Raw genomic sequence first — 15,083 nt, forward strand, 5'->3', positions numbered from 1 at the left:
CTGATTTGAAAAAAAACCCTATGGCAGATGTTACTTCTTAATGCCTTCCTCAGAGCTTTAATCAAAGGATGGGAAGCTGGCTCCTGAGCACCCAAGATTGGTGCACTCACTGGTTTTAGCTGAGAGAAGCACTTCTATTTAGTTTTTTTAGAAAGGTATCTGCACAGGTTTCTTTAAAATTCAAAGTAAAACAGCTGCCAGGTGCATAGTAGGCAGCCTCCCTACCTTCCTACACTTTCCAAAAAAGTCCAGTTCAGGATCGTCATGGTTTTTTGTTTTAGGAAGGGTGGGGACCCAAGAAGGCTTCAGAATGCAAACCAGAGGAATGATCTGTAGAATGAAAGGACACCCGAACACCCCATGCCCACTTTGACAGTAAGTTCAAAAAACCAAGCATCCCACCCATGAGAATTTCACCCAAATGTTCTTTGATAATTTTCAAATGCAATGTCTTTTCCCCAGAAATGGCTGGAGAACTGTCAAAAAACCCTGCAGGAGTAATTTTTTTGTAAAACGCTATTATAGATCTGTTGTCTCCTTAGCTGCCAGCCCTTTTCAGTATATCCATCTACCTTTACATCTATAACATATACCAGAAGAGAGTCTAATTTAGCTGTCTTTGCAACTTCGCAATACTAGATCCAACTATTGTGCAAAGAACCAAGTATGTTATGCTGCAGAGTTTGATCTTATCAGTATCTGTTGGTAACCATTTTAGTACTACCCGCTTGAACCAAGCAGTATCCAAGCATTCATTTAGAGCAAGACATAAATGACAGTACAACATGAAAAACATGAGTAAGCCTTCCATATGTTGCTGTTCTCCCAACTCTTATCAGCCCTTGCCAGCATGATTGATGGGAGTTGTAGGCCATCAGCACCTGGAGAGTCCCATGCTGGCTAGCCTTGGTGTAGAGCTAGCCTTGGTGTAGAGCTCTAGTACACCGCAAGGCAAATAAAGGACATCATTCCTTGATTCTGGTTCTTTATTAAAGAATGTTTGTCTGTTCACATTTTGGTCTTTTCCAGTATTTTCTTAACCCTATAAGAGCCAACATGACGAAGACAGCTCCCACTGCAACTACAAGGGCTCTCTCCCATTCCTTTGACAAGATTGGACTAGCCCAATGGGAACCTGCAAAAGATAGCCCTTTAAATAACTCTGACCCCCATTTTTTGTTGATTAAGCATAGTCACCAATAGCAATAGTCACCAATAGCAAGAGGTATGCAAGATTTTCATGCCACAGTTTACAGCATTTTCATACAATCCAGCATGTCACATACTACTTTGCCCACCACTTGCATATTACTGCCAATTCTTTTTACTCTTTATTTCTTACAGGGATACATCTGCACCCGCTTCCTTGACCACAGAACATGCAAAGCATACACCATAGGCAGCTGGTGCAGTCTGGACCCAAGTCTAGTTCCTGGAGCAAATTTCATTAAGTACACAGCATAAGCTAGAACATCAACACTTCTGTACAGACCTTGTCAAAATTGCTGTCATTGAAGGCTCGCAGCTAAGAACAAGCCAGTGTGCCTTCTCAGAGGGCTGTACTCAAGATTAAGTATATCTCATTTCATGTTCCTTCACCTGTTCTTTATTACTAGTATAGGAACAAAAAGACAAACATGCAGCAGTTCAGATATTCCTTAGCTTTGACTTCAGACATCCTAGCCAGCTTTATGAACTGGGAAAATTTTAGATCTGCATTAGGACTAATAAAACCTCCCCCTACTCCAAGAAGTACAGTATCTAGGTTATGTCCCTGAAAAAGAGTAGGATCTGAAACTTCAGTGTGTTTCATGACCACAGCCATTATACCTCCCTCCAAAATCATATTATTTGTTTATTAGATTTATATCCCACCCTTTCTCCCGTAGGAGCCCAGGGCAGATATTCTTATCTCAATAGCTACTTCCCCTTCCCCTTTCTGCTCAGCAACATCTTGTTCATTACTCATATGGAAGTCCACAGGTCCCTCTGCTGTCACTAGGCTTCTTGGAGTGCCCTGTAGGGCTCAGTTCTTAGGTGTTCTCTTGGCTATTTGACAAGAGGAGTTAACATATGAGTTAATAGAGTCAACCCACCTCCTGTGTTGATCATGCCTTCCATTCCTTTTAGTCTTTCATTACTATTGAGGCAATCAAAGGTGCTTTTAATTGACAGCTACATTCAAAACAGCCTCTGGCTTTCTGGGAAACCATATATATTGAATACCTAAGTACCCTCTTTAGCTAGCTGCTCTTACTGAGCAGCACACTGTATGAGATGCATTTCCACGTATTGTTAGATCTCATTTATACAGTCTACATATAATTTTTACTAGTAAATAACAGTTTTCAATTGGCTTTCTATAGAAGAGTATTGAGAGGTTCTTGATGCATGACTCTTCTGCCCCTTCTAGAAGCAACGTAACAGGCAACTGCAAGTTTTAGTTTTGCATTTGGTAGAAGGCACCCTGAAAATCTGGACAGAATACTCTGTTCCTCAGAACCTCCTCTCTATATCAGGAGTGGAGAACCTCAGGCTCAGAAGCTAGTCCAACCCTCCAGGCCTCTGTCCAGCTCTTTGAACTCTCCCCAGGCCACACCCCCTCACTCACCATGCTTTGCACTCATTGTGTTTGTCAGGACCTTTATTTCCTTGGAATATTTACTCCACCTGCCATTTTCTCTTTACCAGCAGTTCCTAGCTGCCATCGCCAGAGGGAAGTCAACTCTACTTCGTTACGAGAGGAGGAAGTTCTTCTACGCCCCCTTTCAGCAGTTTTGGAAAAGAAAACAAAGTGACAGCTGAATAGCTGGGAAGCCATTACCTCTGATCCCAGGACAGGGAGCCATGCAGGATTCCATTGTTGATGGGACACAGGCAGCAGCACTGCAGTGGAAGTAAACCTTGCAAAAGAAGGTCTAATCAGACTATTACACTAATAAATAATAATAATTCACACCTAGATGCAGAACCTTTACTTACTGAAGGTCTGTCCACTATACTCACATATTCATATAACAGGCCAACTGCGTATTCCAAGTGCCAAACAATTCTTCTCCCCCAGATCTGGTATCAATAGCATTTAGCATGCTAAAACTTAAACAGATGAACCTTCCCGGTCCTGTTATGCGATAAGAAAACAAAATGGCTTGTCCTCAAATTGGCTGCAACCTTATGCATTCAGACACCTCTTTGCTATGGATCAGTGGTTGGGAATCCCCTGACCTGGGGGCCAAATGCAGCTCTCCAGGCCTCTGTCTGGCCCTCAGGATTCTCCCCAAGCAACAACACCCCTCACTGGCCATGCTCAAAACCATCATCAAACACTTCTGCTTTGCTGGAATGCATCCTTGAATTTATTGAGGCTTCTTCTTTGCTTAGATGTAGGCTAGAGAGGGGTGGTGTGTGCAGAGACCTCTAACTTTACCATGGCTGGAACGCAGCCTACTGTACAAAGAAGCAGGAGTGCCATCTATTGGTCCACCTACTTTTGCCTCTGGCCGACCCACTTAGTAGGTTGCCCATCCCGCCCTTGGTCTGAAAAAGGTTCCCTGCCCCTGCCATATATGGTGGAAGCAGAAACAGTTACATTAAAGAAGCCTGTGTGTGTGGACCCAATTCCCCATGACAAGCCTGCATTCACATTTGCCAAATTTGTAAATCAATCCTGTACAAAATATGGCTGTAAATGCATTGCTGTTCAAAAAATGCATATATTGCGATTTTCTAGACTATGGTTCACTAATCTGATTTAGTAAGCTGTTCTTACTAGCACAGAAGGGCAATACACTAGAGCCCTAATTCAACTCAACAGATCTTACTGGTCCAGTAAGTGCCTGCTGCGAAACAGAGTCCACAAAGGTGAAAGTGTTGACAACAAAGCGTTGGTAGTGAGATGGAAACTGTAGTCCTGCAACTGCTCTTATAAGGACGAACCGAGTCTGGTAGTTGTCACCTCCATATGGACACCTGTAAGAGGAAGAGTGCTGCATTATGCCAAGACCTTTCGGCAGCCTCAAATTCCTAGCTTATCTTGAAGGTCTTACCTGTTCACCAAGATGGGCCACTGTGGCCACTGCAGCGGGTTTGTACTTTGTGTGGCCCAGCACTCATGGAGAACCAATACAATGTTTGGGTCGGTTCATTGCAGGATCCTTACTTCCACAAAAACTGGATCCTTCAGTAGCTTAGCTATTTATTATTTATTTATTTAATTACATTTCTAGACCGCCCTATAGCAGAAAGCTCTCAGGGCGGTGTACAACAAATAAAATCACAATTAAAATATGAGCAAGTGTGGAAAAATATATATATATATAGTACAATTATAAAACATTAATAAAATTGCCATTGAGATTTATAAATTAAGATCATATTAAGTTTAGAATGTTAAATTAAAATATTTAAAAATTTACAAAATTTAAAAAGCCTGGGCGAAAAGGTAAGTTTTTACCTGGCGCCGAAAAGATAACAGAGAAGGCACCAGGCGTATCTCGTCTGGGAGGGCATTCCATAGTTCGGGGGCCACCACCGAGAAGGCCCTAGATCTGGTTGTTGATCTCCGGGCCTCTTTATGGGTTGGGACCCGGAGAAGGGCCTTCGACGTCGAGCGTAGTGAACGGGTAGGTACATAGCGAGAGAGGCGCTCCATCAGGTATTGCGGTCCAATGCCGTTTAGGGCTTTATAGGTAAGAACCAACACTTTGAATCTGGCCCGGAAACATATCGGTAGCAGGGTAATCCCTATTAGCATAGTATTGGCTGTACTTCTGGTCTGCAGAAGAAATATATTCCAAATGGTTATATGCCACTGACTATGAAGGATTGTAACCCTATGCTTTACGCACTGTTCTTCAACCTTGGGTCCCCAGATGTTGTTGGACTACATCTATCCCAGTCAGCTTAGCCAATGATGATGGGAGTTGCAGCTGAAGAACAGTGCTTTAAAGGACTCAACACTGAAAGCCAACAAGAGATGTACACAGCTGCTTCTCAGGAGCTTTTGACCGGCTGGAATGTGTCCTTGAACAGTAGTAATGCCTCTCACTTGTCTGGTTGGAGGAGTGTGTGCATATAGAGAAACCTCTGATTGTGTGTAGGAATCTCAATTTCATTTTCTCATTTTTCCATTTGTAAGCTTAGCTCTTTACATTTCCACATCAGTTTGCAACTTTTATGTCTTCAGAAACAATCATCTGCATTATAACGTGAATTTGTTTGCACCCATTTTTGTAAGCAATTTTGCCTGATATAGTGTATTTAGTATGCTATTTTCACTAATCTAGACATTTTATGCACCCAGTATGCACATATTTGTACACATTACTTGGCTGATGAATGGCATTGCAAGATTCAGAAAAGTGAAATTTTGCGACATGGATGGATTTCGGTTCGGTTACCATTTTGGAAAGTGAGAATTAGGTACGTTTGCCTTTAAATGCAAAGCAAGGCATATTTATCCCCAATGTCCACTTGTGCCCTGGATGTACAAAACTGAACTACAACTGTAGCCCTGCACACTTATGCCTTTGGCTACATCCATTACTGACAGAAAGAGGCTGCACAAAGAGATTGCAGCCCTTGGGCTGCAAGAAGTTCCCCAACCCCTGCTGTGGCTAGCCTATAAAGGCTTGCAGTGTGTCTAATTAACCTCTTCTTAATCATGAAGTTGAATGATGCATTACACCCAGTGATCACTGCACTACCATATTTCTCCCCGGTAAAGTTTATCAGTAGACACAATTGTCATATTTCACTGTGCACCATGAAGACTCTTAGTAACAGAGGTTTACTGTACTTGCAAAGTTACTTTAAAAAAGATTGCCCATCTCCATTGGGACTGTTGTTCCAGTTCAGTCTCTGGAGAAGTCTGAACATTAGCCTTCCAGTTTTGCCTGTTCACACTATTGTACATTGGTGCAGGCAGCTTCTGAACAGTCGATACTTCACTATACATACAAACAAGAAATATATGGAGTGGAGAATAGAGGTGTCAGGAATTATGACAGCCACAGATTTCAGCTCATTGGCGTAATGACACTTACCAGCGGCAATTCTTAGCTCTAGACTGAGTGGGCCAAAGTGAGTGATTGGAGGTGGAGGTGGCAAGGTGAAGACTTGTACTTAAGTGGGAGGAAGCTCCCTGTTGAATACCTGCAGCTGACATGCAGCCTAGTGAATAGGAAAGATAAAGGAGTTAGGTAATTAGAAACAGCCATAGGTTAGTATTAGAGCACCAGATTCGCATGCAGAAGGTCCCAGGTTCGATCCCTGGCATCCCCAGATAGGGCTGGCCTAGGAATGACCTGTATGAAAAACAGGAGAGCTGCTACAAGTCAATATAGACAATACTGAGCTAGACAGAACAGTGGCCTGACTCCATATAAGGCAGTTGTCTATGGAGTAGAGGATATGACACTGAAGTGTGTGCCAGGCACCATTACCTGAAGGTGCTAACTCATGTGATTAATCCAGTGTTCCAGTTCTGGACATCCTGGTGTGCTGCCAGCTCATTTGCATATATGCCCTGATCTTCAGCTCCCTGTTTTTAAATACAAAAGATTCATTTGGATCGCCAGTTTAGTTACCCTGCAATCCTTCATCCAGATGGATGGAGAAAACCTAACAGTGTCAAGTATTTCTGAACCATGAAGCACAGCCTTAACGAGACCTGTAAATTTAGAGGGATTGCATCAGTTCACTTTCTCTAAAGCACCTCTGACTACTATACAGCTACTTTGGTGAAAGATACTGACCCACAAGATCAAGACAAGACCAACTCACATGACCACAATGCTCATGTTGTAAAGGGGGAAAGGGCAGGCTCATACAGATACCTATTCCACTTGGAGAACATTAAAAAAAATCCTGTTGATCTTTTGCTTAGTGGAATTATGGTAGTGCAGGCAGATTGTAAACCATCCTTTGTCCAAAAGAAGGGCTGGGGTGGTCACCTCTTTCCCTGCTCCCTTCCAAAAATCAGGGAGAGTTAAAGTTGTTCAGGGAACAACTTGTGAAGCTTCCTCATCTCTTTTATCCTTCCCCCCATCTACCCTCCCTCCATTATTATTTTCTTATTTCACTTATGAATAGCTCCCCATGAGACATCCTGAAGCAATTTACAAGATAACATATATAAATTGCATATATAAAAACAGTTAAACACAATTGCATATAGAACAATCTTAAATATAAAAATAATTCAAATCCAAAACAGATACCAGCTGGGATAAAGATTTGAGAAGGCCTGTTAAAAGAGGAAAATCTTTAGTGGGTGCCAAGAAGACAATAGGGAGGGGGCCTGTCTGATATGCAATGTGAGGAATTTCCAGAGGATCGGTGCTACTACGCTAAAGGCCCAATTCCAACACTGCAGAACAGACCTCCTGGTAGGATGATATCCTGCAGAATGCAGTGATCAGTTGGGCATGTAAGAGATAAGACATTCTTTTAGGTATCCTGGTCCCAAGCTGTATAGGATTCTGTACTTTAGTACCAGCACCTTGAACCTAGCCTGGTAGATAATTGGCAGCCAGTGAAGTTCTTTCCGCAGTGGTATAATATGATGGTAATATGCCATTCCAGTGAATATCGTATCTGTTGTTATATCTCTCACATGAGATATCCGACTCCTATCCCTTTCTTCCCTACAAATGGAGCAGATTGCCTTCTCCAACCCTGCCCCCCATATATTAGGGGATCAGAGGGCATTTGCTTAGATTTACAAGTACTTAACAGGCCCCATCCTCCTTACTACAGCACTCTGGGCCTTGCACTTTCCCATGTGTTTCTGGACCTCAGTTATGAAGTGAGCATTCCAAGAAACTCCTTGTGGTAGTGCTAAAGTCTGGGCACAAGAACTTACCTAAAAACAGAATAGTTCATCCAAGCATAGCAATATGGCACAATCAAAGACATGTCTGAAAACTAGTTGTTTAAATCAGGAGCTTTCAAGATAATTTTTTATTGGATTCCTACTTGAAAAGTGGTTCCACAGGAAGAGAGTGGGAAATTGTAGAGGACAAAGGCACCATTCTTTGTCACTGGATCACAACCACTACCATGTCCACTGAGAAGATGCACTGAGTCCAGAATTAATGATGGCAGAGTCACATCTCTAGATACTGCAATTGAGAAGCGGCCATCTGGTGTGCAGTGTGCAGTCACTGAAAAATGAAAGCCAAAAGCCTTAGTATGGCACTCCACCACAGATCTCTCATGGTTTTCTTTTATAGTCTGGCTCCAAAGGGAAGGCAACAAATTCTGCAGATACCCTGTTGTATCAGATACGAGTACCATGACCACAGTAAAATAACCCATTCAAATGGCTTTTACTGTTCTCAGAGATTGAGCCCCAAACATCCAAAGCCAAATGTTTCAGCCAATTTCAAGGGTTCAGTTTCTAAGACAGCAATTTTTTATGCTTGTAACATTATAACTAGACTAACTTGAGCTTGCTTCAGCTCTGGAGTTCCTCCCCCTCTCTCCACATAAGCAAGGAAGATGAGTTATTTAATTTGCCTTGTAAAATCTTGCACAAAGTGGTTAGTTAGTGCAAACAACATTAGAGATCTGAATTCATGCAGTGAGGATGCAAGTTATTATCTAGAACAGAAATTCAGTTTCCCTGAATTAGCATGAAGTATTTTGTTCTTCATTCAGACCATGGTATTCCCAATTTCTATGTATGGATGTGAAAGTTGGACAGTAAAAAAAGCAGAAGAGAGAAAAATCAACTCGTTTGAAATGTGGTGCTGGAGGAGAGCTTTGCGCATACCATGCACTGTGAAAAAGACAAATAATTGGGTGTTAGAACAAATTAAACCAAAACTGTCACTAGAAGCTAAAATAATGCAACTGAGGTTATCATACTTTGGACACATCATGAGAAGACATGATTCCCTAGAAAAGACCATAATGCTGGGAAAAACAGAAGGAAGTAGAAGAAAGAGGAAGGCCAAACAAGAGATGGATTGATTCCATAAAGGAAGCCACAGACCTGAACTTACAAGATCTTAACAGGGTGGTTCATGACAGATGCTCTTGGAGGTCACTGATTCATAGGGTCGCCATGAGTCATGGTCGACTTGAAGGCACATAACAACAACAACAACTTTTGTTCTTAAACCTGAACTCAAGCTATGTCTAAAGCACATTTCTAGTGCAGGTGTCCTTTCAAAGACCTCCAAACCTACCTGTATTGCCATAGTAACAAGGAGCATGAAGATCACCAGGGGTATAACAGCAGCCTCTGTCTTCACATTCTCCCCGAGACACAGGTTGAGTGGCACAAGGAAGACGGTCTTGTCTCTGTACTCCCTGGCACACATTGTTGCTTGGAGCATCTAGAGCTGAAGGCCAGAGTGTTAGACTTTGTTGATGTCACATCATTCCACTCAGCCTAGGGATACATTTCTGCTATTGTTTTATATTTATTTTTAAATTTATATCCCACCTTTCCTCTAAGGCGTTCAAGATATCAAATAAACATGGCTCTCCTCCTCCCAATGTTATCCTCAAAACCCTGTGAGGTAGGTTAGGCTAAGAGAAAGTGACTGGCCCAAGGTCACCCAATGAGCTTCATGACTGAGTGGGGATTTGAACCCTGGTCTCCAAAGTCTGACACTCTAACCACTACACCACACTGGCTCAAACTGATGCTTTTAGCCTACCCTGTACCAATCAAGTACTGCATTTATTGAAGTCAGCATCCCTGAATGCTTCAGATCCACATTTAAAACAATCATGGGATGACTTTATGGAGGATGAAAAATGTCTTTTCCCTCATTTCATGGTTAAGGGAACAAAGTCATTCATGTATCATAACCTGCAGTTCCGTGTTGAGACAGGACATCCTCTCCCACTGCTCATCTGATGTCCTAGTCTCAGCTAATAATACACATTACCTTTGCTTTTTTCTGCTAAGTTGTCTAGAGATACCATTCAGAATCTAAAAGTTAATTGAACCCCAAAACTGTACCTGGCAAATGGATTGGGCATTTCAGGTCCTCTTCATAAAAAAGAACTTTACTAACAGTTTCCCGTCTTTCAATCCTGAGAGTCATTAAGAAGTTGCCATTCTATAGCAACAAAAAAGGAAAGACATTATTGGAGACTTCCATTAATTGAATTAGGGTAGAAAAGGCAACACACTTACTAGAAGACAATGATTTTTTACTGTGCAGTTATAAAGTGCCATTCCACAATGAAACAATATGCAAGCTATATTGTTTAGGAATTCATGCCATACCCTTATGGATAGCCAGGTACAATCGTCTTTCATACATCTACCCAGATTCACATTAATGCCTATATAATTTGTCTTTTATCTTGTTATGAAATGATCTCCCTTTTGGGATGCATCTTGCACCATCACTGTATGCTTTTCAGTGAATGGTCAACAGTCACACCTCTTTATCCAGGGCTTAGTCTTCCCTCTTCCTGTATTGCTGTTCTATGTTGCTTTTTTGTTGTTCCAATATTAGTTGTTTATGGTTATTCTACTGTTTTAATGTACATTGTACTTATTTTAATTGTTATATTTTTGTAACCCACCTGGGACCATTTGGTGAAGAGCAGGCTACAAGTATAACTCTACTATATATTCTGGAAAGTTGTCTGTTATGCATTGGGACACCTCTTAAGATACCATAACAAAGTTTTGCATGATGGTTCTCGATGTCAAGGAGCAGGTTTTAGTCTATGTTTAGATGAAATTTGACACCATTTTTAATCGTGATGTCAGCCGGAACCTTTTAAAACCGCGCTGGTTGCAACCACTAATTTCAAAACTATACTGAGTTTTTGGTTTTGAGCAATGCAAGGTATGAGGCTGCTTGTAATAAATAAATAAAATGAAGTAGCTTGTAGCTGACAAAGGCCTGAAATTGTATATAGGGCCAGAAAGTATGCAGCAAACTCTTTCATTATAGCAGGGGTGGCTAAGGGTTTGGGTTTTTGTTTTTTAGCCCAAGGACCACATTGCTCAGTCACAGATCCTTCAGGGGCTGCATGCCAGCAGTGGCTGCAGCCATGTAGACATGGCCAGCTACCCCACAACACACCATCCTCATTCCACAGCTGACCCATGCAGATCAGCAAAGGGGATTTGTTTCCTATCGCATGCTAGGATACATGAAAATATTTATCTCTGTCCAGAAACACCATGAGGAGGCAGATCACAATTTCTGTTCTTCAAAGAGTCACTAAAGTTGGTGAGTATCTAATAAGGCCATGAAAAATTGCTTGGGGCCTGGAGGTTCACTCCATTTTGTGATAGATTATACTGTGAATTCATGCTCACCAGTTGATGTAACTGGTTTCACTGATGCACAGCAGCTTTTGAGGGCTGGCTCCAATAAGACTAGAAATATTTTCCTACATGGTTCTTTGTAGCTGCCCTCCAAAGCCCAATAAAGGGTGAAGCTACTACCGTTTTGATAAAGAAACATCCAGCAAAAGGAACAGTGACCAAGGTAGAGCCTTCTGGTTTTCGAGAGATGGAGATACAAGCAGATCTGTCAAGAGGATGAAACTGGCCTTCTGAATCTAGGGAGGAAATGGGTGTCCCTCTTTGAGATCTTTCCAAGCGAGAACTTCATACCAAGAGTTGGCACTCTCACCCATACATTACTTATGCTCAGACAGTTCAAGTCTAATAAATACAGCACCTTCCAAAAACAGTTATGCCCTGTAACCTTAATTCTTCCCCTGAAGTGCAAGTATATTTTTACTTATTGCCCAATATACACATCTGTTGCTGAAATAAGAGTTTTAACCTGGTCAAAATCAACTTCTCAATTAAAGCAGTGTATTAGTTCTACTTCATTGCTCATTATAGCATTGAAAGCCTAGTTTGAAGCCTAGATAGGATTATTGCCCCGTTACTCCAACTCATGTGTCCCCAGGTAGTACAAAATAGATCAGCCACTGTCAAATGCCAGTTAGCAAGCTAACTAAAACCTTATAAACAAAATTCAGTGATCAAGCATTCCATTACTACTACTACTACTACTAATAATAATAAGTAGTAGTAATTTTAGCATTATTAATTATAATAACACTATTAATAATAATAATAATAATAATAATAATAATAATAATAATAATAATAATAATAATAATAATAATAATAATAATAATAATAAATTATTATTATTCTATTCCACCCTTCCTCCCAAATGGAGCCCAGGGCAGCACACAGATGATAAAGCACTAAAACATCTTTAAAAACAAAACATCTTAAAAACATATTTAAAAACTATTCCAATACAGATACAGACTGGGATACAGTCTCAACTTAAAAGACTTGTTGAAAGAGGAAGGTCTTCACTAGGTGCCAAAAGACAATACAGACAGCACCTGTCTAATATTTAAGAGCAGGAATTCCAAAGGGTCAGTATCATAACTCTAAATGTGGGCTTTCTATGTTGTGCAGAACAGACTTCCTGATAAGATGGCATCTGCAGGAGGCCCTTACCTTCCAAGAGGAAAGCATCAATGACATGTTACTTTTAAGTTTGTAGAGCTTCCCTATTCTTATTAAGTTTTCCTCTCACAGCCTTATTATATCCTTGTCCATTCTGTATTAAAGATACAATAGAGTACTGGCTTACTTTGCAAATCCAGGATGCTCTGTTCTTTTAATGCAAAGGTTTTCCCCAAAAGAGTGGAAATGAAATTATAGGGAACCTCACTCACGTTGAATTGCTGTCTGAGTTAAAGGTTCAGAGCTTCTAATGGGAAGAAAATTGTGACCAGGTAGCATAACTCACTAAAGTCCACATAACAGAACTTGTACCAAGGTATCTCAGGCTCTTTAACACTATCTACTAGGCCACTCTTTCAATATAGTTTCTTCTCCATAGCCCTATAATCCTTTGAATCCCCATGATTGTTTAGTAAGCGTTGGCTGTTGTAATGATGGCATGCTAGTTCTTAGAAGAGAAAAACACCTTACTCTACATAAGAATGTGCCTGCCTGAACAGCAAGTTTGTAACCAAGGACATAAGAGCAAAGATTCACTATAGCTGCTTTTGCCACAGGGAGTTGAGTTTTCTGTTAGAACACAAAGCTCACATGAATGCAGGAACCGCAACCATTTAAGTGGCAACTAGCAGCATGCAAAACTCTAATTTTATCAGATTAATGTGAGATGCACCCCTAAATAAGCCTTGTTGGGTGTAACAGCCAGCTATGGTGGTCATGTGTCCTATTTTAGAGGACAGTCCTCTATTTGAAGGGCTGTCCAAAAGAAGAATGGCTTAAAGATAAAGACCCTTAAGAAGGAAGAAGAGGGACCTTGAAGTTGCTTAACCATTAGCACCTGGACAGGAGCCAAAGTAGGCATACAGGTCAACATGGTCAGTCTTCCCCACAATGCTGAGTGGCAATATATTTCTTTTTAAGCAATTTCTACATTTGCTTCTATAGATATAAATCAGTAAATGCAAATATTTTGCAGATCTGCCTTCTTTTGGACAATGCATTTGCAACCACTCTGCAGTCAGTAGTACCCAATCTCTACCCTGTTTTTGCACAGAGGAAGAGAGTGCCAGGCAAATTCCATGCTAGCGATAATTAGGAAAGGTATTGAAAATAAAACAGCCGATATCATAATGCCGTTGCATAAATCTATGGTGCAGCCGCATTTGGAATACTGTGTACAGTTCTGGTCGCCTCATCTCAAAAAGGATATTATAGAGTTGGAAAAGGTTCAGAAGAGGGCAACCAGAATGATCAAGGGGATGGAGCGACTCCCTTACGAGGAAAGGTTGCAGCATTTGGGGCTTTTTAGTTTAGAGAAAAGGCGGGTCAGAGGAGACATGATAGAAGTGTATAAAATTATGCATGGCATTGAGAAAGTGGATAGAGAAAAGTTCTTCTCCCTCTCTCATAATACTAGAACTCGTGGACATTCCAAGAAGCTGAATGTTGGAAGATTCAGGACAGACAAAAGGAAGTACTTCTTTACTCAGCGCATAGTTAAACTATGGCATTTGCTCCCACAAGATGCAGTAATGGCCACCAGCTTGGATGGCTTGAAAAGAAGATTAGACAAATTCATGGAGGACAGTGCTATCAATGGCTACTAGCCATGATGGCTGTGCTCTGCCATCCTAGTCAGAGGCAGCATGCTTCTGAAAACCAGTTGCCGGAAGCCTCAGGAGGGGAGAGTGTTCTTGCACTCGGGTCCTGCTTGCGGGCTTCCCCCAGGTACCTGGTTGACCACTGTGAGAACAGGATGCTGGACTAGATGGGCCACTGGCCTGATCCAGCAGGCTCTTCTTATGTTCTTATGTTCTTAAGGGACTTTCAACATAATAAAGTGTGTATGAACTAGCATCATAGCCTTTATTTATTCATTTATTCATTCATTCCCCACCCTTTCTCCCAGTAGGGTGTACCATGTAGAACCCATTGTGAAAGGAGGAGCCAGAGCCAACAAAACTTTGAAGCTAAATGACATGCTCAGTCTACTTAAAGGTAGGTGCAATGCAAAGGAGGACCACAAATATAACACTTCTGTTTGAAACACAGGGTGCAATACCTCCAGAATTCTCTAAGAGTCTGTACTGAAAAAACATACTTACCTACAACAGTAAGAAAGGGAATTATCTCTGTATGATTTGCAGGTAAGAGGAACTGCAAGCTTTCCCTTCCACAATACAGCACACTGTTGCTCCACAATCTTGGCAAATCTTTAAAACTACTGGGAGCACCCAGAACCAGAGAAAAGGCCCAACAAAACATCCAAAGCACCATTATACCTGAAGAATCCCAAAACCACTTTACTCCTCTCATTCTACCTAGGCAATAGGTACCACACCACCCTGGAATCCCGTTCCGTGCCCGGTACCTGCCGGGCAAAGGGGCGTGTTTGCGGCTGCTGCCGAAGCCAGGCCGCCATCAAGGGTGTGTCCGTGCGCACGTGGCGCGCCAGCGCGCCGTCGTGACGCACAGTAAGGAGGCGGGGCAGCTGAAGGCCATTTAAGGCCACTCCACCAGCCTCCCGCCCTCCTTTGAATTTTGGCGGCGGAGGCCTTGTGGCGGCGGCTGCTGCGCGCCGCGGGGAGCCTTCCGG

The 15,083-nt window shown here is 41.8% G+C and overlaps 1 protein-coding gene across 1 annotated transcript; it reads right to left on the reverse strand.

Moving 5' to 3' along the window:
• Window positions 1–989: 989 nt before the first annotated feature.
• LOC133386109 (zona pellucida sperm-binding protein 4-like) lies at window positions 990–14,803 on the reverse strand. Its single transcript, XM_061629720.1, is given in 14 exon segments — window positions 990–1,137; window positions 1,938–2,049; window positions 2,825–2,903; window positions 3,822–3,969; window positions 4,047–4,194; window positions 4,733–4,774; window positions 6,045–6,125; window positions 6,128–6,171; window positions 6,444–6,541; window positions 7,978–8,165; window positions 9,195–9,344; window positions 9,980–10,079; window positions 11,432–11,547; window positions 14,593–14,803. Coding segments are annotated over 14 exon segments (1,665 nt in total).
• Window positions 14,804–15,083: the final 280 nt, after the last annotated feature.

This window comes from Rhineura floridana, chromosome 5 (assembly GCF_030035675.1).
Source record: "Rhineura floridana isolate rRhiFlo1 chromosome 5, rRhiFlo1.hap2, whole genome shotgun sequence".
NCBI lineage: Eukaryota > Metazoa > Chordata > Lepidosauria > Squamata > Rhineuridae > Rhineura > Rhineura floridana.